The sequence below is a fragment of the Podarcis filfolensis genome (genome assembly GCF_964270895.1).
Source record: "Podarcis filfolensis genome assembly, chromosome: 16".
NCBI lineage: Eukaryota > Metazoa > Chordata > Lepidosauria > Squamata > Lacertidae > Podarcis > Podarcis filfolensis.
In genome coordinates this window covers 14358049-14380354 of record NC_139620.1, presented here as the reverse complement: position 1 = coordinate 14380354, position 22306 = coordinate 14358049, and the positions used below count along the sequence as shown (strand labels likewise).

The following is a 22306-nucleotide window of genomic DNA, read 5'->3' as shown; positions in this document are numbered from 1 at the left end:
GATCTGATGGACTGTAAGGCAACCGTTTGGTAGCATGGAGATATGTTGTGTTCAGGATTTTAGTGCTTTTAAAAAAATGTTCCTTTGTTTGTTTGTTTTTGAATGATGCTGGGAAAGGAGCCAGTCACTGTCCTGGGCCAGATCGGCTGCGATTCCAACGGGAAGCTGAACGCCAAGTCCGTCATCTTGGAAGGGGATCAGGAGCACTCCTCGGGAGGCCTGGTACCTGTGGATGTATCTGAACTCCAGGAGTATTCGCTCTTCCCAGGACAGGTGAGGCATTTGGGAAGTGGGGTGTGTGTGTGTGTGTGTTTTCATGATAATTTATTAATTTATGAACCACCTTTCCACAAAGAACAAAAGTAGTCATGATAAATAAAACAGAAAAAGTACACAGCCAAGCTGAACAATTTCCACACAAATTATAATTCGATCTGAAACAAAGATACCAAAAATCTATGTCAATAACGGCAACTAACCCCCCACCCCAGCCAACAAAACACCCTAAACAATACCCAGCACAAGATTTTGTTCATCCGCCTCAGCTTTCGTAGCTGGAGTTAGTCTGGGCCCTTCTCTCCCAGGCCAGGTGGGAACAGGCCTGCAAGGCCGGGAGCAGATTTTCCAGGACTCACAGCCAAGGGGACAGCAGAAATGAAATGTAGCCATTGTGGCTAGTAGCCATTCAAAGCCTTATCGCCCATGAATTTGTCTTTCAGAAGACTTGCCTGCCTTGAGAAAAGTAAATAAATTGTGAACGCATTTCTTGCTTTTGCCACCGTCTCTTTCCTGCAGTGAAAATAAACAAAGGTTGACGTTGATTGCCTGTCTTATTTCCCCCTTACATCTTCCAGGTTGTGGTTATGGAAGGCATGAACAGTACTGGGGAGAGGCTGGTCGCGTCCAAGCTGTATGAGGTGATATTTTTTTTATTATTATTTTTCAATGCATTTCCCTACCACATTTCATGACCTTGAAGTCAGGTTATTCTGTTCTCAGAACCGCATTATTTGCAGAGGCTTGGTATAGCGAGACAGAGAGGGGAGAAAGTTGCAAGCATCATGGAGATATGGATCTTTTCTCTCTTTTTAAAGGAAGATGGAAGCACATTTAACTCCCCCCCCCTTTTTTCTCTTCCCCCACCCTCCCTCAGGGCGTACCGCTTCCTTTTTATCAGCCTGTGGATCAAGCGGAAGGTGAGTTAGACCCAGTGCTTCAAAGAGAGGAGGGGCTGGGTCTCAACCTTGCCCAAAACAGGGGTGGGAAAGCTTTTCAACCTGAGGGCCACATTGACTCATGGGCAACAGTCTGGGGGCCGCATGCCAGCAGCCAGCCCCCACATTGATACTTACAACCAGAAGCTGGCTCCAGAAGCAGCTTCTCAGCTGGAAAAGTTGAGGAGTCAGGGAGGTAACAGGAGGTGTTTCTGAGAGCTCCCTTGAGCCTCCTTCAGAGGGCAGGTCTCCGCCCTCTAGCCTGCTGGGACCCTCCCAGGGATCAGGGATCTCTTGGGGTTCAGAATCTGCTATCCCCATCCCATGGAGACCCTCGTCACAGTCCTCCAGCTCTAACTCCCCAAATTCATCACCATTTTGTTTGTATGCCGCCTTTCCATGGTTAAAACCGTGCGCAAGGCAGTTTACAGCATGAAAAGATTCACATAATTACCGGAAGTAGTCATAAACAATAAATAAAACACATCAAAAAGTACACAACAATAAGATCTAAAAATATACAAAAAAATGTCAGTAACAGCAACAAAAGATCTCCTAATGATACCCCAGCCTGAGACTGTTCAGCAACCTCAGCTTCTGTAGCTGGAGTCAGTCCAGGCCCCACCCACCTGGTCCAGGTGGAAAAATGTCATTCCGCCTCAGGGTCTGTTCCCTTTCTCCATGACACCTGCACGATAGTCCTGCATCTTCCAACATTCAGCTTCAAGTGCACGGCATCCCCTAAAAGGGTAAGGAAACAGTTTCACTTCTCTTTATGAACTGGAAAGGTATATGCCTATCCATTTAGAGTACCTTGCTGAAATTCTCATTGGCTTCTTGCGTTTGGCTCCTGAGATTATCACCCTCCCTCCCGCCCACCTTCTTGCCCTAAGGACTAGAAACTTGCAATTTAATTTGTCCCCCTCTCCCACAAATGGAAGATAAAACTTTGTATCCTGTACCTGGTTCTGCTCTTGTATGGAATTCATAGCTCAAGATCTGCTCAATGTAGGAACTTGGTTAGTTCGTAATGGAAGCGAAGTTCCTGTTTTCAAAGCCCGTTAACCTTTTCAGGTCCAGAGCTGCAGATGGTCCTCGTTGCCTGTGGTCCTTATACCACCTCGGACAGCATCACCTACGACCCCATGTTGGACCTGATAGACGTTATTAATAGAGACAAGCCAGATGTTTGCATTCTGGTAAGGGCGAAGCGTCTGTGGTTGCTTTATAGAAGGGCGGGGGACCCATTTTCAGCCTGAGGGTTTGATTCGCTTGTGGGCAAACTTCCAGGAGCCACATACCAATAGTAGCCAAGGGGTGGGCAAGGTGGACAGCCAATGGCGTCATTTCTCTCCCCTTTGACCAGCCTGAATCAACACAGGACCTACATGCTGGCGAGACAAAATGTGTTGCCCTTGGCATTGATATAGGGGAGGTTCTAGAAAACTCCACTCGTAGAGAGACTCTGCCCCTATGGACAGACACAAATAGAATCAGTTGCACATGTTGTTTCGAACTACCCCTGGTATCAAACAATTTGATCTAAGTTCATTAATCAGTTGGTTGTGAGCAGGGAGAGGCATTCAAGCGAATGCAAGGTAGCCTTTCTTATGTTTACTCAGGATGGGGCTAAGATGGAGATACTAGCTAGGTTTCTGCAACACGCAATGAGGATTCGTGAATGCTATACAACACTAACTTAGGTGTTAGATGCAGGATTTTATTTCTCTTTCTTTATTTTTATTTTTTTGTATTAAACCGTACTGGAATCTTGTACATATGCAAATAAAGGTTTGAGAATCTGGTGGCAAAAATCGGGCAGAGCAGTGGGTGAAGCTCTTAAGGTTACATTTCAGCCAAGCAAAACACTCAAGGAGGATGTGGCCTCGAGAAGCATCCTAAGGGCCAAATGAAGAGGCAGGGGGGTGCATTTGGCCCCCGGGCCCTAACCTCTGCTCTATATAGGTTATCAGTAAGTGGCTAGTTGCCCGTCTGTGTCCTCCTCAGTAGCCAAGGATGTGTAGTTGAAATAAATGAAATAGCAATAAACAATGGTTGCTGGTTGTGATACTGTTCTAATGACGGAGGGGGAAGGCAGAATAATTAAAGTCATCGAAGCATGGGAAGTCAATGTCATACTTATTGCATCTGGTAAATGTTAGAATTTTGGGGGGGGAGGAAGCAAGTTTTCCTGTGACTCCATCCTTGTCCTGCTACCTTTTTATTAATTGACGGGGCTCTTAAGGGACCTTGATAGGTTTTTCAGAAATGTTGGTGGCGCTTAATTAGGGCCTTGTCGTCCGCTCTTTGATGACCTTCATTTCCTTTGATTGTTTTGCAGCTCGGGCCTTTCCTTGATGCAAAACACAAGCAAGTTGAGGTAAGTTCAGTAAATGGGGAATGGATTTGACAGTTCATGTCTTCTTTTTTCCTTTTTCCTTTAGAAACCCTGCTGACTGTGTGTCCCACACTTTCCTTTTTGGAAACCAGTTGTGTATGGGGGTCCCTGATTCTTAAAGCAAACGTCTAGTCCTTAACACAGTATTTTCCTAACTAATCACATATAGTTGTGTGTGTGTGTGTGTGTGTGTGTGTACACATTACCTTTTCCTTAGATTAAAATCGGATGCACATTTTGTTCACAAACTCCATAGATCTACTCCAGAGATATCCAAGCGAGAGTTTTTTCATTTATTTGGGAGACATCCAGGGCCATAGTTTGGAAAGCAGTACTTGCAGGAGAAAGGTTTCTCTCTAGGAACTCCCCAGCTTCTCATTTAATTTTCAAATTTTATTTAAAAAGCAGCAATCTAGAATTCTTCCTTGGCAGGGGCATAAAAGAGGTAGCTGTGGTGTAGTGGTTAGAGCGCCACACTAGGGCCTGGGAGAGACCAGGGTTCAGATTTCCCACTCACCCAAAAAAGCCTGCTTGGTCAATCTCTGTCTCCCAGCCTGGTCTACCTCACAAGGTTCTTCCGAGGATAAGATGTAAACAGGGAGAACCATGTCCACTTCCTTGAGGCTCCTTGGAGGGAAGGTGGATTATAAAGTTAGCAGTAGTAATAATAATAAAAATATGCAGCCAGTACTCTTTCCCAAGTCTCTAGGAAACAAACAAATGCAAGGTTAATTGTACAGTGCTACCTTGGTTCCCGAACGGCTTAGTTGCCGAATGTTTTGGCTCCTAAACATCACAAACCCAGAAGTGAGTATTCCAGTTTGCAAACGTTTTTTGGAAGCCGAACATCTGACGCGGCTTCCGCTTGAGTGCAGGAAGCTCCTGCAGCCAATCGGAAGCCATGCCTTGGTTTTCAAATGGTTTCGGGAGTTGAACAGACTCCCAGAATGGATTAATGTATTTTAAAAATTAATTTGCTCCTCCCTACTAACATTTAATTAATTAATTAACATTTCTTAGCCACTTTCTGCCATAAGGTGTCTGGCAATGGAATCCATAACAATGGAATCATACTCTATATCTATCTATCTATCTATCTATCTATCTATCTATCTATCTATCTATCAAAAGCCAAGTAAAACAGTTCCAAACAGAAGAGTGTAGATTAAACAAATGAAGCAGGGTTCTAAGGAGAGGTGGGGGTGGGAAATCCCTTAACTGTCCAGGGCCAGGGTAAGAAACTATGTAATTAAGCTGCCAGACACGCCTCTGTAGTCCCACCATGGGGGCTGCCACAGAGAAAGCCCTGTCTTGAGCCGCCATTCTCTGCACTTCCGAGGGTGTTGGAACTAACAAGAGGGCCCATTCTTCTGATCACCCAAAATGGGGGTCTGTAAGGATGGAGGTGCTCTTTCAGATATTTGAGGTCTAACCGTGAACTCGTTATCCTCTGTGGATCTTGCCGATCTGGGGTCTCTGGCATGAAAAGATCTTCCCCCTGGTCTGTGGTTGGATCCTCCTTAGCTGGTAACACCGGGGATTGAACTTGGGACGTTCTGCATGTGAAGCAAATGTTCTGCCACTGAGTTCCTGTTCTTCCTCTGCTTTTTCTTCTCTCCCAAGGACTCTCAGCTCACTGCCTCGTTTGAAGACATCTTCAAGAGGTGCATGAAGATGATAGTCGAAGGGACAAGGAGGTGAGAACAAAAACATGAGAAGAGCCCGTGGCCCATCTAGCTCAGCCTCCTGTATCTCGCAGGGGCTCATCAGATGCCTCTGGGAAGCCCGAAAGCAGGAGAAAACGCAACGGCGCTCTCCTCACTTGTGGCTCAAAGCAGCTGGCATGCTGTGAGAGACTGCCTCCGACAGCTGTTATAGGACATAGTCCCCATGGCTAATAGTAAGAAGCAGGGTCCGATGGGAAAAGAATTGTTCACACGGTACATAATCATCTTCTGAAACTCAGTGCCACTAGATTTAAGATGGCCCCTAGCTTCAGTAGAGGGTAAGACCTGGAAGAATGGTGGCACCTGGGACCCATCACCATCTCTTGGCCACAGAAACCAAGTGGTTCAGAGGCAGTGAGAGCTGTTGCCTTCGGGCTTCCCTTGTGGGCTTCCCTGAAGCAACTTGTCAGCTGACAGCTCCCTGGATTCTTTGGGGGAAGCCGTTAAAGTACAGTGGTACCTGGGGTTACATAAGCTTCAGGTTACATATGCTTCAGGTTACAGACTCCGCTAACCCAGAATAGTACCTCGGGTTAAGAACTTTGCTTCAGGATGAGAACAGGATGAGAACCTCCTGCGCGGTGGCAGCAGGAGGCCCCATTAGCTAAAGTGGTGCTTCAGGTTAAGAACAGTTTCAGGTTAAGAGCAGACCTCCGGAACGAATTAAGTACTTAACCCAGGGTACCACTGTATAAGAGCATTTTAAGTGTAGTGCGGAGGGGGCCTTAGCTCTTCTGTTTCCCAACAGTGCTGGATCGCACCTTGTCATCGTTCCTTCGCTGAGAGACGTCCACCATCACTGCATCTATCCCCAGCCGCCTTTGACTTGCGAGCTCTCCAAAGAAGACAAACAGGTGCTTCCTACAATCCAAAGGCAGTACCTTTGTTTAAAGGTTTTGAGTCCGTATGTGCATAGCTGGAATATCTGTATTTTGGCCTGCCGGGTGGAGCTTAGAGGTTGGTGGCTTTCAAAGCCTGTTAAGAACCCTGAAGTTTCTCAGATTCTCTGTGAGGCCAGAAATCAGCCTTGTCCATCTGAAGACATCAATTTTAACTGGAGTGCCTTCCATCAGCTTCGGCTGGTGGCTCATCTACACCCCTCTCTGGACAGAGATAGCTTAACTATTGTTGTCTATGCTCTGGTCACCTCAAGGGTAGATTACTGCAATGCGTTATACGTAGAGCTGCCTCTGAAGATGGTTCAGAAACTTCAACTGGTGCAGAATTCAGCGGCCAGGTTGCTCACCGGAGCAAGACGGTTTGAGCATATTACACCGATCCTGATTCGACTGCACTGGCTACCAGTTAGCTTCTGGGCCCAATTCACAGTGCTGGTTTTGGCCTATAAAGCCTTAAACGGCTCAGGACCGCAATACCTCAAGGCCTGCCTCTTTACATATGAACCTACCCGGACCCTGAGATCATCTTCTGAGGCCCTTCGTGTGCTGCCTCCTTGAGAGGTCCAAAGGGTGGCAGCACAAGAATGTGCCTTCTCTGCAGTGGCTCCCCGTCTATGGAATGCTCTCCTCAGGGAAATTCGCCTGGCACCTTCATTATACACCTTTAGGAGCCAGGCAAAAATGTTCCTCTTTAACCAGGCACTTGGTTGATTTGATTGACATCCTATGCCCTTTTAAAATGTGGAGTTGGGGGGGGGGGTTATTGGGTTGTTGTTTTTATTTTTATTAATGGATTTTGTGGTTTTTATATTTTGATTTTGTTCTGTAAACTGCCCTGAGATCTGCAAGTATACGAATTAAGATGATGGTGCAGGTCTCTGCCCCAAGGGACTCAATCTGAAAACAAACATAGAAGCACAGAAGGAGGAGACTGAAACAGAGACAAACAGGGAAAGAACCTGTGATTAACTCAGTTACATGTTCTTAAGGCTTAGCTGCAGTAGGGTATGCCTTACACCAGGCTTCCTCAACCTCAGGCCTCTAGATGTTTTGAGACTACAATTCCCAGCATCCCTGACCACTGGTCCTGCTAGCTAGGGATCATGGGAGTTGTAGGCCAAAAACATCTGGAGGGCTGAGGTTGAGGAAGCCTGCCTTACACCTTTACCTGAGAGGTCTACATAGGAACCTGGTACTGAGTCTGGCTATTAGGGTCCATCTAGCTCCATATTGTCTACACTGACTGGCAGCAGCACTCCAGAGTTTCAGGCAGCGAATCTTCCCCAGCCTTACCTGGAGAAGCTAGGCAAAGCTGATGCTCTGGCACTAAATTAAGAACTTTCCCGCTTCAAATGAGTCCCCTCGCATGTTCAGTAAATGGGGGGGGGGCTAGCAAGGGTGTTCCTGCTGGCCACGCCCCTCCCTTCACTAAACACATGAAGGATTTTTTTTCCTCCTTTTAACACTCCTTGTGTGGGTGCATTCTGCATGTGCAGCATTTAGCTGGATCCCGTGTAAAAGCTCCATCTTCCATAAGGGGGAGCTCCCAGCTGAAGAAAAGGCACCGTGTTTGCGCTGCTGTAGGCTGTGCTCTTCTGGGCAGAACCTGGTGTTTTCCTCTCGCTCCTGACGGGAGTTTGGAGGTGCTTTTAGTGAACTCTCAGGTTTGGTATGGGGTAGTGGGGAGACCTGGAAGCCTGTACCGCTTTTCGTCACAAAGAAAAAAGTGTGCTCATCGGAGCTGATGATCTCTTTGCTGCACTCTGAAAAGTCTTCTGTTTAGACCAGTGCTTGGGTCTCCAGCTGCTTTTGTTCTACGATTCCCATCATCACCTACCTGGCAATGATAGGTAAAGGTGATTTGCATTTAAATATGTAGTTTTATGCTCTACTCAGAGATGACCCACTGAGATCAATTGACATGGGTCCATTCATTGCAGTAGGTCTATGATTGGCCTTCTCCGGGATTTCAGACAGGGGGCATTCCCCATACTACCTGGGGAGATGCTAGGGATTGAACCTGGGACCTTCTGAATGCAAGGCAGATGCTCTGCCACTGAGCTACCGCCCTTCCCAATCTTTGCCCACCCAGCCCAGTATTGTGTACTTGAACCAGAATCGGCGATCTAAGGACTTGGGCAAGGGCCTTACTCTTCCCTCCCACAAGGGCCCTCGGACTCCTTCCCTGAGCTTGGGGAAAGAAGTGAAGAGAAACAGGATGTAGATGAAGGGCGAGGCAAGGCTGTGGTTCTCCCTTCACTCATGAAAATCCAGCTGCTGAGAATTGCAAGCGGGGGGGGGGGGAGAGTTGTGCTGCACTCAGCTCCTGCTTTTAGGCACCTGGTTGGCCACTAAGAACAGGATGCTGGCTTGAGGGGCCCCATTGGCCTGACTCAACAGGGCTCTTATGTTGTTCTAAGGCTCTGGATAGAGATGGAGAATCTTAGGCAGCAAAGGGCTTCTCAGCTGTCCCAGAGTCCAGCTGCGTGTGTGTTTTGGTTATAGCGCTTTCCGAGGAAACATAGAGCGCATTCCCAGTCGGAGCCCCTTGGCAGGAAGTCCTGCGTCATTTACTCTGGAGCAGAAATACGGGGGTTTCCCTGGAGCAGCTTAAGCTTTTTCCACCAGGAACCATATTTGTCTGTGGCCTTTCTGAATGTGTCCCTTCCTTACACACCTCCTTACTTTCCTTATTTGCTTATTGAAGGATTTTTACCCTACTCTTGGCATAAGAGCGGCTGAAGTGCGCTGCAGCAGGATGAGGCCAAAGGCCCGCTATAGTCCCAGCATCCTGCTCTTATAGTAGCCTACCAGATGCCTCTGGAAAAAGCACCCAAGTAGGAGCTGCCCGCATGTGATTCTCAGCGGTCGGATACTTCAGGACATACTGTTGCCAACAGTGGAAGTTGAACATGGCCACAGAGAGCCTTATCCTCCATGAATCCTCCTTTAAAAAAATAAAAATAAAATAAAATCAATTTTTAAAATTGAAACTTTTCAATCTAGAATACAATAAAAGCCAAACTAATCTCAAGGAAAACAAAAGAGAAAGCAGGAAACAAAGTGAAAAAGGAAGGAAAGGAAGGAAGGGTGGGAAGCAAAGAGAAAAATTAGAAAAGGGGGAGGAGGAAGAAGGAAATAAGACCTCTATCAGAGTTGTATCTTAACCCTTGTCACATATATAGGGCAGTGTGTAGGCTTCTAACACACACACTTTTATTTTCAAACAGCCTTGTGAGACTCAAGGCAGAGGGAATGTTGCTGGCCCAAGTCCAACCAGGAAATTTCATGACCTAATGGGAATTTGTACCCAGGTCTTCCCCAGCCTTTGTCTGACATCATAACCACTACACCACAGTGGATAAACCGGGATTATCCCCATTTCTTCCCCCTTGGTGGTATTGGATACTGATGTGGCAGATAAAGAAATACTGCATTTACCCAAAGGTAATGCGCACCTTTTTTGGCCAAATTGCGTAGTGAAAATCAGGGCGCGCATAAGGTTTGATGGTGCATTTACACCAGCAAGTACTTTTTTGGTTTCAAGATTTTGAAAATTGAGGTGCGCATTAGATTCGATGCCGCATTACATTCGAGTAAATATGGTAACTGAGGGGAGTTAATAGCAAAACACTTGTAGCGATCTATAAGGTAGAGTCTACGTTGGTCCCATTTTACAGATTTGTAGTGGGGTGGGGGTGGGAAGTGGACCAAAGCCATGAAAGCAATTCTCTTGAGGCTACGTGAAAATGTATGATTGTGACCTGGTATTCAAACTGAGAATCCCTGAGCTGTGCTGAGTCTCTTCTCTCTGCGCCCCCCTCAAAGTAGTGAGGAAAGAGCTTTGTTACTGCCTCATATCTTTAGGCCCCGACTCTTATCCTGCTTTAAAAATAAAAATAAAATCTTCTGCCGTGCTTTCTCCTTGAATGCCCAACTTGGGAGCTGTTTGGTCAGCCCGCACAAACCCTCTCTCCCCTTTTCTCCAATTCCAGAGGGTTCTCTTCGTTTCTGACCCCTGCACCTTGGAGATCAACGGTGTGGTTTTTGGCTTGACTTCTGTGGACCTGGTCTTTCACATGGGCTCAGAAGAAATTAGCAGGTATGTTCAAAGGAGGGGTGTAGATTCGCAGAACTGTAGAGTTGGAAGGGGACACCAAGGGACATCTAGTCCAACCCCTTGCAATGCAGGATGCTCTTAAACTCTAAAACCATGAGGTGTGTGTGTGTGTGTGTGTTTCCCAGCCTGAGGGCCGCATTGCATCTTGGCCAACCTTCCAGGGGGCCACACGACTGCTGGGTGGTGCCAGAGGCAAAAGTGAATTGAGTAAAAAAAAATATGTAAATTTTACACTCCCTTTTCTATCCCCCATCTACACAGATAAAAGGCACTGCCATAGCTCATGGACACATTCCAGCGAGGCCGAAACCCTCAAAGAGGGTGTGGAGCAGCCCCAGTGAGGGCCGTGGGGAGAGTCCTAAGGGGACTGAGAGAGGCCTGCAGTCACCCCCCAGGCATGTCTTCCCACCCCTGTTCTAAAACCTTAAATCTCCAGCATTAAAATGAAGGGATTATTAATCACCCCCAAAAACATCCATTTGCTGGCTGAGATTGTATTCATACTGGGAGGTACTGTGGTTTGGTGCTGGATATAGCTCCTTGGTGTGGTCATTGTTCCTTGAGTAATTTTCTGCTTCTTTTTAAAAGGGTATCTGCTGATCTTCAGACAGCTGTGAATGTGGAAGATGTGATAATGGCAGGGGGGGGGGGGGAAATGACACAGCATGAATCAGGCGTGATTCAGAATCCAAAAAGTGTAATCGGTCTGTGAGCGAAAGAAATGTCAGCCCTGAGCTGTGGAATCACATGGCTTGATGTCACACAAAATTCCCTCTTAAGTTGCTAATGCCTTTCAAAGTGCAGTCCACATTTCTGCTGTAAACCCTTTGGAGGGGTCTGTGTGTGTGTGTTATTAATTTTGATAGCGCTACAGTCTGCATGTAACTTCTGTACGGGATGAGCTTTTTGCATTTACATTAAATGTATCTATTGGTACTTATCAAAAGATAAATATAATACACCAAAATAAAAGAAATGCTTTAAAAATATAATCTAAAAAGGAGCAGAAGAAAAAAGAGAAAACAAGAAATGAAAGAAAGAAAGAAAGACATTGAGTTCTCTGTCCTCTAAATATAGTACTACTTTCTATAAGCCAATATATTTTTTTCAATCTTTGAATCCAGATGGATTCATTACAAGTTCATTTTCTCTTTCATGCCAAAAAGTCCAGAAGTTTTCAGTCCTTAATAAACTGAAGCTCAATCCGACTAAAGACTGAGGCACTGTTAGTGGGGGTTCCCCAGACCAGATGGCTGGGAGGTTGCCTGCTCTTGATGGGGTTACACTCCCTCTGAAGGAGAGGGTACATATCTTGGAGGTGTATTCCTGGATCCTTGGCTGTCACTTGAGGCTCAGGTGGCTTGAGTGGCACAGAGTGCCTTCCACCAGTTTTGGCTGGTGGTCCAGCTGTGGCCCTTAGGCTGCCCCTGTCCAGATAACTGCTGCTGTTTATGTTCTGGTAACCTCGAGGTGAGATTATTGCAGCGCATTACATGTAGAGCTGTCCCCGAAAACAATTCGGAAAATTCAGCTGGCATGGAATTTGGTAGCCAGGCTGCTCACCGGGGCAAGACAGTTTGAGCATATTTCACCAATTCTGGCCCGAATGCACTGGCTGCTAATTAGTTTCCGGGCCCAATTCAAATTGCTGCTGGTTTTGACCTATAAAGCCTTAAACGGTTGAGGACCACAATACCTCAAGGACCTCCTCTCGCCATATGAACCTACCCAGACCCTGAGATCATTCTGTGGGGCCCTCCTTCATGTGCCTCCTTCAGGAGCAGTTTGGAGGGTGGCAACGCAAGAAGGGCCTTCTCTGCAGTTGCTTCCCATTTGTGAAATGCTCTCCCCAGGGAGGTTCGGCTGGCAAACCTTTTAGGTGCCAGGTGAAGAGCTGGAGAGGTCCCCTGCCTGAAAATCTGGAGAGCAGTACAGTGGTACCTCGGGTTAAGTACTTAATTCGTTCTGGAGGTCTGTTTTTAACCCGAAACTGTTCTTAACCTGAAGCACCACTTTAACTAATGGGGCCTCCTGCTGCTGCCGCACCGCCGGAGCACGATTTCTGTTCTCATCCTGAAGCAAAGTTCTTAACCTGAGGTAATATTCCTGGATTAGCGGAGTCCGTAACCTGAAGCATATGTAACCTGAAGCATATGTAACCACTGTATAGGCAATACCGAGGGAGCAATGGTCTGGCTCCCTACATCCCAAATATGGTGCTCCTGAGTGTATGCAGAGTTCTTTCTGTCTTAGCCAATGAATCAGTCATTTGGATGGGTTGATCTCCAGACAAGATCAGAAAGAAAGAAAGAAAGAAAGAAAGAAAGAAAGAAAGAAAGAAAGAAAGAGTCTGTCTCACTTCAAAGTGAAGTTCCTGAGAAAATCTCTTGACAAGTGGCGTGCCTCAGATGTCGGCTGGTGCCAGCAGCCCATGGCCTGTCATTAAGTAAATCAAGCATCGCAGTCATCCTTTGCCTTGAGGGTTTGTGTCACATCCTCTCTTTTCCCTTCACCATGTGTTTTTCTTCTTTTCTTCCTCTTTTATGGGGAGACAGCTCCCCGTTTCTCAGTCAGCGCCATCGTCATCTGTTGATGGCGTCACACATCTGAGCAAAAAGCGTGCTGCGACTCGAAGTCATGTTTTTAGCCTTGTGGCACCAGTTCTCCGGAATTCTCTTCCCTCAGGAGGGAAACAAGCCCCGACATTATGATTCTGACGGTCACTGAAAATCTTTATTTCATATGAGGTCTGAACCAGTGGTGACTGACCAGGAAAGAGACCTTCAGGTGTAGTGGATAACTCGACAGAGGTGTCTTTCTGGTGTGAAAGAAGCAGATTCCATGCTAGGGATAATTAAGAAAGGGGCTGAAACTAAAACCGCCTATATCACGCGATTAATGCACACCTGCGGTGCAACTGCACTTGGAATTTAAAAGAGGATTAGACAAATCAATGGTGGATAAGTTTATGTTCTACCTTGATATGCCTCTGAACACTAGTTGCAAGGAATCACAAGCGGGGAGAGCATGGTGTACTCATGCCCTGTTTTTGGTCTTCCCACTGGGATTTCTGGTTCGTCACTATGAGAACAGGATAAGGCACCTGGTGGGCCTGATCCTGCAGCTAGGCTCTTTCCATTCATTTCTCCCAAAGTGGCCTGTTCTTTTGTTTCCTGAAGTTTTTAACTTCTGGGTTTTTATGCTTCAATACTGTTCATGACCTGTATTTTTTAATATTCTATTTCTGTACACTAGTTAGATGTCCTCTGGAAGTATAGTGGGTTAAAATTTTTGCATCTCTCTCTTTCTCCAGCCCAGGCCTTCTCTCCTTCACAGTGTCGTCTTCTGTCATGTTACTTTATAACAAGAGAACAGGCCTTTTCTGTGGTGGTTCCCCTAGTGTGGAAAGCTCTCCCCCTGGCACCAACACTGCAATAGCTTTAGGCGCCAGACCAAAACATTCCTCTTTACCCAGGCTTATGGCTATTAAATTATGACCTGTGGGAGAGAGGACTGTTATTTTGATGACTATTTTATTATTAGGCTGTGTGTCTGTATGCTTTTTATTATGTTTTTATCACTGGTGTTCTGTAATTTGCTTTAAACATTGTACACCACCCAGGGATCTCTTTGATAAAGGGCGCTATATAAATTGAATTAATAATAATATCCTGGGAAAGAGGGGTTGATTGTGAAGCCACTCTCAGAACTGTAGCTCTGTGAGGGGAATAAGGATCTCCTGGCGATTCTCAGCTGCCTTAATAAACTACAGTTCCCAGGATTCTTTGGTGGGGTGTGTGGAAACCATAACTCTTTAAAGTGGTGTCACACCACTTTAAATGCATAGTGGAGATTGGGGTGGGGGAGTTTGTAGATCGTAGAAGTTTGTCTCCCTGACCCATGTTGTAGAGAGGGAAGGGGCAAATTGACGTCACCTCACACTTCCTCCTTCAAAGGAAACTACCTCAAACACTTCCCTCAGTGGAGGAGAAAGGCCAAAACATGCCAAAAATATCTTAATTGAATTAGTCCAGTTAGACTCTCTCTCAGGAGCTTCAAATTCTGCTGCCTTTCCTCCACTTCCCATAACAGGGAAACCAATTCCTTAAACTTGCCCTGAAATACCAGGAAAACTGGCAGTTGGCTCTTATAACTGTCTTCTCAGTGCTGACTTTATTATTTTTAGATCTCCAGGGACTGTTCATTTTGGGGGAAAGAGGATTGCTCTTCTCCAGAATAAAGTCAGGAAAGTAATGTTGTATTTCTAGGGGGGCTGCATTTCTCTCCTCTCTCTTTCCACCCCATGCCTCCCCTTCCCCTGATGAATATTAGGATCTAATGATTCAATAATATTGAAGGATCGCCTCACCTCATCTGTGCCCACACAACCTACTTCAGTCTGCAGAAGTGGCACTTTTACAAGTGCCACATTGTGTTCGTTCCACATCTTCAAGAAATCAACCCTTCAGTGTGGCAGCACCTAATCTCTGGAACTCCCTGCCCCTTGATATTAGCCAGTTACCTTTGCTGTATTGTTTTCAGTGCCTGCTAAAAAATTTTTTTTGTTTAGGCAAGCCTACCCATATGTGTAATTTTGTCATGCAATTTTAATACAGTGGTACCTCGGGTTAAGTACTTAATTTGTTCCGGAGGTCTGTTCTTAACCTGAAACTGTTCTTAACCTGAAGCACCACTTTAGCTAATGGGGCCTCCCGCTGCCACCGGAGCACGATTTCTCTTCTCATTCTGAAGCAAAGTTCTTAACCTGAGGTAATATTTCTGGGTTAGCGGAGTCTGTAACCTGAAGCGTATGTAACCTGAAGCGCCTGTAACCCGAGGTACCACTTTATGTGGTTTTGATAAGTATAATTTTTAAATTACTGATTTTTAAAAGAAGTTTAAAATTTGTAATGTTTGCTTTCATTGGTATATTTTGAAGAAAACTTTAGATTGTCTTTTGTAAGTCGCTTAGAGGTCTTTTTTCTTGTTTAATTAGGCGGTATATAAATCTTGTGAAATGAAAGTAATATCTATATTCTCACAGTGAGTTGGTACAGAGAAGGGCAGGGGGGCTTCTCAGCTGCTGCACAGAAGAGTGATTTTGTGGCTGGAGCAAGTTCCTCTCTGCCCCCACAGATTTATGACATGTCATGCTGCTGAAATCCCCCCACTTCTGCACAACTATTAGAGAAAAGGTGGAGGACCTCTGGACCCTTAGCTGGGCCTGCCAAATGGTCCCTAATTTGGCCCACAAGTGCATTTTCTCCCATACTGCACCCACCTTCCCTACACCTGGCGTCAGCTGTGGGGCAGATGAAGACACAGCTCCCATCACATGGGCAGTGGTCAGAAATTATGGGAGTTGGATGAAAAGCTATTAATTTAAGGTCATACTTTATTGCCTTTTCACCTTGCCCTGTATTTTTGGGATCACGTGGACTAGAAACCAGCAAAATGAAAGGTGCCGTGAGCAATCTCTCATCTGCCAAGGAAGGCGTTTGCTCCTGTCCTGTTGTTCTTCCACCCAGCTCTCTCCCTTATTATATCAGGGAGGGACTTGTTGGGTTGCCTTTGTTTTTCTTTTGTCCACTGCATACAAAACACGGATGACGTGTTGTTGTTTGTGTCTGTGTGTGTGTGTGTTTCATGCCTGACTTTCACACTCCCTTATGTCAAGGTTTCTGTGTTTTGGTGAGTCGCCGTGCCTTCAGACAACAGAGAGCTTTTAATTTATGAGTATTAGCTGGGACTCCACGGGAGGAGGGGGGAGGGTACAAAAACATGATGCGTTAAGCTGGTTTTGTGGGTGATTTAACAGCGACTGCCAAAAAACCCTCTCAACTGCAGCAGAGTTTCGAATATTACAATAGGCTGGCAGAGGGCCAGCTCTGACATAATGTAATGTAAGCGCATGAGTCTTTCCCTTGCACACATACATGGACCACACCAGCAGGGTAAAATTTGAACACAGAGGCCTCTTTTCTGGGGTTTTTTTTCTGCTTTGCCAGTTATAAAATCCACTTGCTGTATGTGTGTCCATCATCTCAGGGAGAGGGGGAACCTCCAGATGTTGTTGGACTCTAAATCCCATCAGCCCCAGCCAGTGTAGCTGATGGGAATTGTAGTCCAATAACCTCTGGAGGGCCTCATGTGTTCCCCCATCCTTCCTATCCCTGCAGTATCTTAGGAGAGTTGGGCTTGTTCAGCCATGAAGCTCCACTGGGTGATCTTGAGCCAGCCAGCCAGCCACCTTTTCTTCAGCCTGGCCTACCTCACGGGGTGTTTGTAAAAATAACTGGGGAGTAGGGAACCTCCACATACAGCTCCTTGAACTCTTCAGCTTTTAATGTTTGATGTTTTGCTGGTTTTTTTTATTATGTTGGAAATTGCCCAGAGTGCCTCACTCAGATGGGTGAGGTAGAAATATTATAATGATGATGATGACAACAGAGAGCAGAATACACATTTTAATGTATTTTTAATCTTTTGTTGGAAGCTGCCCAGAGTGGCTGGGGAAGGGTTTGTTTGTTTGTTTGTTTGTTTGTTTGTTTGTTTGTTTATGTGGCTGGCCAGTCAATTGAAAGATTGATTTGGCATCTTTAAAAATGCTTCTGTTCAGAACCACAAGCCTAAACCAATCTCAAGTTTATTTCCCTGATAAATTGTGGCGGCAGTCCATAGGGCAGTGCCTGATGTATTTATGAAAGCATTTTTATAGCCCACCTTTTAGCTATATAAATACTGATGACGGCTTACAGAAAATTTGCTAAAGCCTATTTTAGCTGATTTTTTCAAAAGCTCTTTACAAATCCTGCTTGGAATAGCTGAACTGGCAGATAAACACGCCCCCCCCAAAAAAGCAAAAAAAGAGAAAAGAATGTAGACCTTCCCTTTTCTGGATTAATCTCAAGATCCTTGAATCTGTCTCCTGAGAATAGGAAGCCTGGAGCCTTTGCATATTCAAGTTGGGGCAGAGCTGGGGAACTTAAGACCTAGCAGCTGAAAGCAGCCCCCCAGGCCTCTAGTTGACCCTCGGACAACAGACCCTCCAAGCTGCAGCCCCTCTTCCCAAAGCACATCCCTTACTGGCATGTTTCGCTTGAGCTTCCCTCCTCCCTCCTGTTCCCTTTTCCTCATGTGCCGTATCTTGTTTGTTAGCCTGAAGGCAGGGATTTTCTTACAAGCTACTCTGAAACACTTTTTGGTGAAAAGGCTGGGGTGCTAACACTGCAGATAAATACATCTTTGCTAGATACATCTTTGCTAAATTCTGCAGATGTTGTGTTTGTTTGTCTGTCTGTTTGTCTGTCTGTTTTTTGTTTTTACACTTGTGCAGTATATGAATTTTATGGAACAAGTATTTTCCCAAGAGGGGACAGGTGGGAATATTCCTGAACAGAAGCAGCTTCCTTTGGGAACAAACCTGCTGATGTTTCCAAAATGCCAGGGAACTGACTTGTGTTGTATTTTGAGGAGAGAGTGTGTGTGTAATGACTGAGGTTTATTCTCCTGTACATCAGGTGCAAAGGGAATCTTTGGCTTCCAGATGCTGCCAAACTACAACTCCCATCATCCCTGGTCCATTGGCCATACTTGCTGGGGCTGATGGGAGTTGTAGTTCAGCAACATGAGCTGGGGGGGGGGGCAAAGGTTCCACACCCTTGCTGTTGTATGTAGCAGCCTAAATTTCCTGTGGGTGGCTGACTTGATGTTGCCTGGTATGCGTACGTGTCTGGGTTGGATTTAAGAGGGTCAGGTTTAAACCTTTTAATTTTAATTAAGGTTTAATGTGTTGAAGCCATTTAAGGATGAAATCTTTACATCAGCCAGTCATTTCTAAGAAGATGATGATAATTAATCCCACTTGGCAAAATAGGCTTCTAAGCAGTTTTACAAAATATGAAAACCCATTTACACAGAAATTAAAATACAAATAATTAAGGTATGCAACTAAGCAGTCCTATTATTAAATCTTCCATCTCCCCCACCCATTTTATCCTCATGACAACTCAGTGACTTATTTTAGGCTGAAAGGGAGTCTGTTTTAGAGAAGCAGATATGGGAGGGGGGCTTGGTACTGATTCTATTTTTAATACATATTTTCACGCCCTCTTTTTAATTTTGCCACCTCTCTCTCTCTCTTCTTTCTGTCCTAGTTCTTCCAGTGTGTTGGACCGTTTTTCCCGAACTCTGAAGCACATCCTGACTCAGAGGAGGTAAGCTCCTTTTGTTGCAGCAAAACAAACCCTCCCCGCTCCCAGGTATCTTTTGTGGCGAGACTTGACCTGATTTCTTCCTTTGGCAGCGTGAGGCCTCCTGCTTTGTCTGCCAAAAGTCCTGGGTTCAAATCCCAGCAACTCCATTGGTCCATCTAGCTCAGTATTGTCTGCACTGATTGGCAGCCGCTCTCCAGGGTTTCAGGCAGAGTCTTTCCCAGCCCTACCAGGAAAAAGCTGGTGGGGATTGAACCCGGGACTTTCTGCTTGCAAAGCAGGGGCTCTGCCACTGAGCTATGGCCTTTCCCCTTAAAATAAACTTGGTGCATTGCATGATTATGTGTAGTATTGTAAAGAAGCGCAACATCTGTAGCCGTGGAGATGAGAGGAAGGGGAAAACCAGAGGCTGGGGTAGCCAGTTGGCTGGGATCTTTCCAGGCTCGACATTATTGCCATTTGTATTTTGTCCTTCCAAGCTGTATGTGTCCTGAACCCCTGGCCTACTTGGCGGCAAGTCCAGAGTCCTGGGGGGGTCAAGCCATGCACGCCAAGTCCAAAGGTCAGGACTAAACATCAGGAAGAACTTTCTGGCAGTAAGAGCTGTTCGACAGGGGAACAGACTCCCACGAGAGGTGGTGAACTCTCCTTCCTTGGAGGTTTTCAACTCTACAGCTCTGTGATTCTATGATATTTGGCAAACTCCCTTTATTTTCCTCCCCTTCCCAACACTTTGGAAACATGGAGATAACATCCCTTGGAACATGGTGCCTTTAAGGTGCTGAATTTAGAGACTGCAGAAACACACACATGCAAACTTAAATTGGCAGCAGTGTTGAAAAGCACAGCTTGGCATCCTGTTGGTACCCAAGGGGGAGAGGAACAGCTGCTGGGCGTGTCAATGTATGCGAGGGAGCGGGTTGCGGAATGGGAGGGGTAACGCGATCTTTCCTTCTTTCTTTAATTCCTGAGCAGTTACTATCCACTCTACCCTCCCGCGGAAGAGATGAACATTGATTATGAACATTTCTACCAATACGCAGCCCTGCCTGTCACGCCGGACGTGCTGATCACTCCATCGGAACTGAGATACTTTATCAAGGTTGGGGGGAAATGAAGCTGTCTGGGCACAGGGCAATGGAGGGAGGGGACACATTCCAAACCGTCTTATGCACATTAGCTCAGTGTTCTCCACACAAATTGGCAGCGGCTGTCCAGGGTTTTGAGCAAGAGAGTATCCCCCAGCTCTGCCTGGAGATGCTGGGGACTGAGCCAGGGATCTTCATGCCAAGCAATTGATCTAACCACTGAGCTCCAGCTCTAAAAATAAAGTAAGATTCCAGTCCTCATGGAACTGACTAAAGGACCGATTTATATAGAAACATAGGGGACTGGGTCTAGCTCAGTATTGCTTGCAATGATTGGCAACAGCTCTCTAGGATTTTACTCAGGAGATATTCCAAGTCTTCCTTGGAAATGCCAGGATTGAACCTGGGACCTGCTCTGCCACTGCCCTTCCCTCTAATTCCGGCATTGGGATTCGACCTCCGGTCTACATGTTCTTGAACACAGCCACACCACTTCACTGCAAGGATCTCTGCATGCTGCCCTGTTGAGCAGGAGTTGGGGTGGAGAATAGATGGCAGAGTAAGGCTTAGAGGGGGAGAAATACAGATGAGTTCACTGAAGATCCATTGATAAAACGCTATTATACCATTCATGTTCGGAGGCAGTCTTTTTTAGAGGGCAAGCTGCTTATCCTGCCCTCCCAAGGACAGCAAACAACAAAATGCCGGGTAGAGGGCAATTACATTAAGAAAAACATTGAAAACCTTTAAGCCACATACTCTCAGTTGGATAGCAACATTAATAATGAGTGGAGCAGGCCCACTTCAGCAAGGAGGGCACTCCGCAAACAGAACCACCACCAAAAAGGCCCTGTCCGGGTTGCCACAAATCAGGCACCACCGACGTGGCCTCCCTTGCTGATCGTAGGTCCCAGAATGGTTGATACTGAGAGAGGCACCCTTTAAGATCAATAAAGGGTAGCCATTGCTGCCATACCCAGCTAGTGAGTGTTGAGAAACATCTGGCTGCCCCCATTTTTGGAACTGGGATGCTGCACTAGACAGATATTTCTGATCTGGCAAGATAGTTCCTACACCCATATTAGGGAGATTAAAATCAGTATGTCCTAATGATACCTCCCATCTGATTAGAGAGCCTGTTTCTTGTTTTTAATGTCTCTTCCCCCTCCCCTTGTTTCCTGCCCATCCCTAGGATGTCCTTGGGTGTGTCTGTGTGAACCCAGGCCGGCTAACAAAAGGCCAGGTAGGGGGCACCTACGGGCGTTTGTGCATCCAGCAGAAGGTCTCCAAGGACCAAGAGGAGCGGAAGAGCCCTTGCATCGCTGCTCAGGTCGTGAGAATCTAACTTGCACCCATCTCCTCAACCCACCAGCAGAGAGGACTGCAGAGGTTTTGCTGGAGCGGGACCAAAACACAGTTTAGGGACGAGACTGAAGAGACAGAGCGGGTTTCTCCTCCAATGTCTAGGAGTCTCTCAGGGCTGCAGCTGTTTGGGAATCTGCCTTCCACCTTTGCTGCCAACACAGCTGGAGAGAATCTCTTCTGTTGCAATTTCCCCAAGTTTGGGCGGGGAAGAATGGATTTGCCTACGCTAATGTCCTTTTGACAAAACACTTTCTACTTTGAGAAGACAGATAAAAAGTTAGCTATATTCATTGGTGTGTAGCATTTTTTTGGGTGGTGGGGGAGCAACATGTCTCCCTCTGTGCTTCAAAGTTGATATCCTTTGAGGTGTCTTAACTCCCTCCCCCACCCCTCTCAAACGCTCCTCTCCTGCAAAGTTGGTGGGGAAACTGACCTCTAGTTTGGAAAACTGAAAGTTCAGGTCTTGCGTGCGACCGGGGTGCAGACATAACACAATTCTCCTGCAGTTTGTCTTATTATCTAGCCTTGGATATATTCAGTCGTTGGTGTTGTCCACTGGGACCAGTGAGGTAGAAAGCAGGGAGGCCAGGGACAGGCTGGTTTTGGACTGGTTTTGTCCCCATTCTTCTTTGCTGAGTTGTACAAGGTGCACCAGCCTGAGAGGTGGGGCAAAGAGACTGAGTTATGACTCTTTTAAGTCCCTGGTTCCTCTCAGGTTGCCTTAGGCTTAGCTTTGGCCCTGCCATGTGTGAGGGATCATAAGTGATCTACTTCAGAGGCTTATTTTGAAAGGGTTCCTGAGTGCAATATGCATATAGGGTGTTATGAACTTGAACTCCAGAGCACACTACGGATGCCATCTCTCATAACACAAGGGCCCAGCGGGTGCCTTCCAATGTAGCTGAATGTTAGAAGATTTTTGACAGACAAAAGAAAATGCATCTTCACACAGTGCTGAGTTGGATTGTGGAAGTTGCTCCCTCTTGATGAAGTGATGGCCATCAGCTTGTGATAGCTTTGAAAGGAGTTCTGGAGGATAAGCGTATGAAGTGGCTACTAGTCACTATTTTGGAGGCAGTATACCTCTGGATACCAACAGGGCTCTTCTTATGTTCCCATGACAATATTTTTAATAAAGTAGCTCCATTTTTCTTCAAATAGTATTTATAAATGGTTTGGTGTTCCTGACCCAGGTGGGCCCTGATTGACGGGTGGCTGTGGCACCTAGTCGGTAGAGCATGAGATTCTGAATCTCAGGGTTGTGGGTTCAAGTCCCACATTG

General features: G+C 46.1%; 1 protein-coding gene across 1 annotated transcript in view; it reads left to right on the top strand.

The window, feature by feature from the left end:
* POLA2 (DNA polymerase alpha 2, accessory subunit) overlaps positions 1-21310 on the top strand; it is a 29156-nt gene extending 7846 nt beyond the window's left edge. The window contains exons 8-18 of the mRNA XM_083591803.1: positions 118-273; positions 855-917; positions 1154-1196; positions 2289-2413; positions 3556-3594; positions 5236-5309; positions 6088-6193; positions 10234-10340; positions 18515-18574; positions 19547-19673; positions 20852-21310. Coding sequence (XP_083447929.1) covers positions 118-273; positions 855-917; positions 1154-1196; positions 2289-2413; positions 3556-3594; positions 5236-5309; positions 6088-6193; positions 10234-10340; positions 18515-18574; positions 19547-19673; positions 20852-21004 — 1053 coding nt within the window. The 3' untranslated portion in view covers positions 21005-21310. The remainder of the gene's footprint in view (positions 1-117; positions 274-854; positions 918-1153; positions 1197-2288; positions 2414-3555; positions 3595-5235; positions 5310-6087; positions 6194-10233; positions 10341-18514; positions 18575-19546; positions 19674-20851) is intronic.
* Positions 21311-22306: the final 996 nt, after the last annotated feature.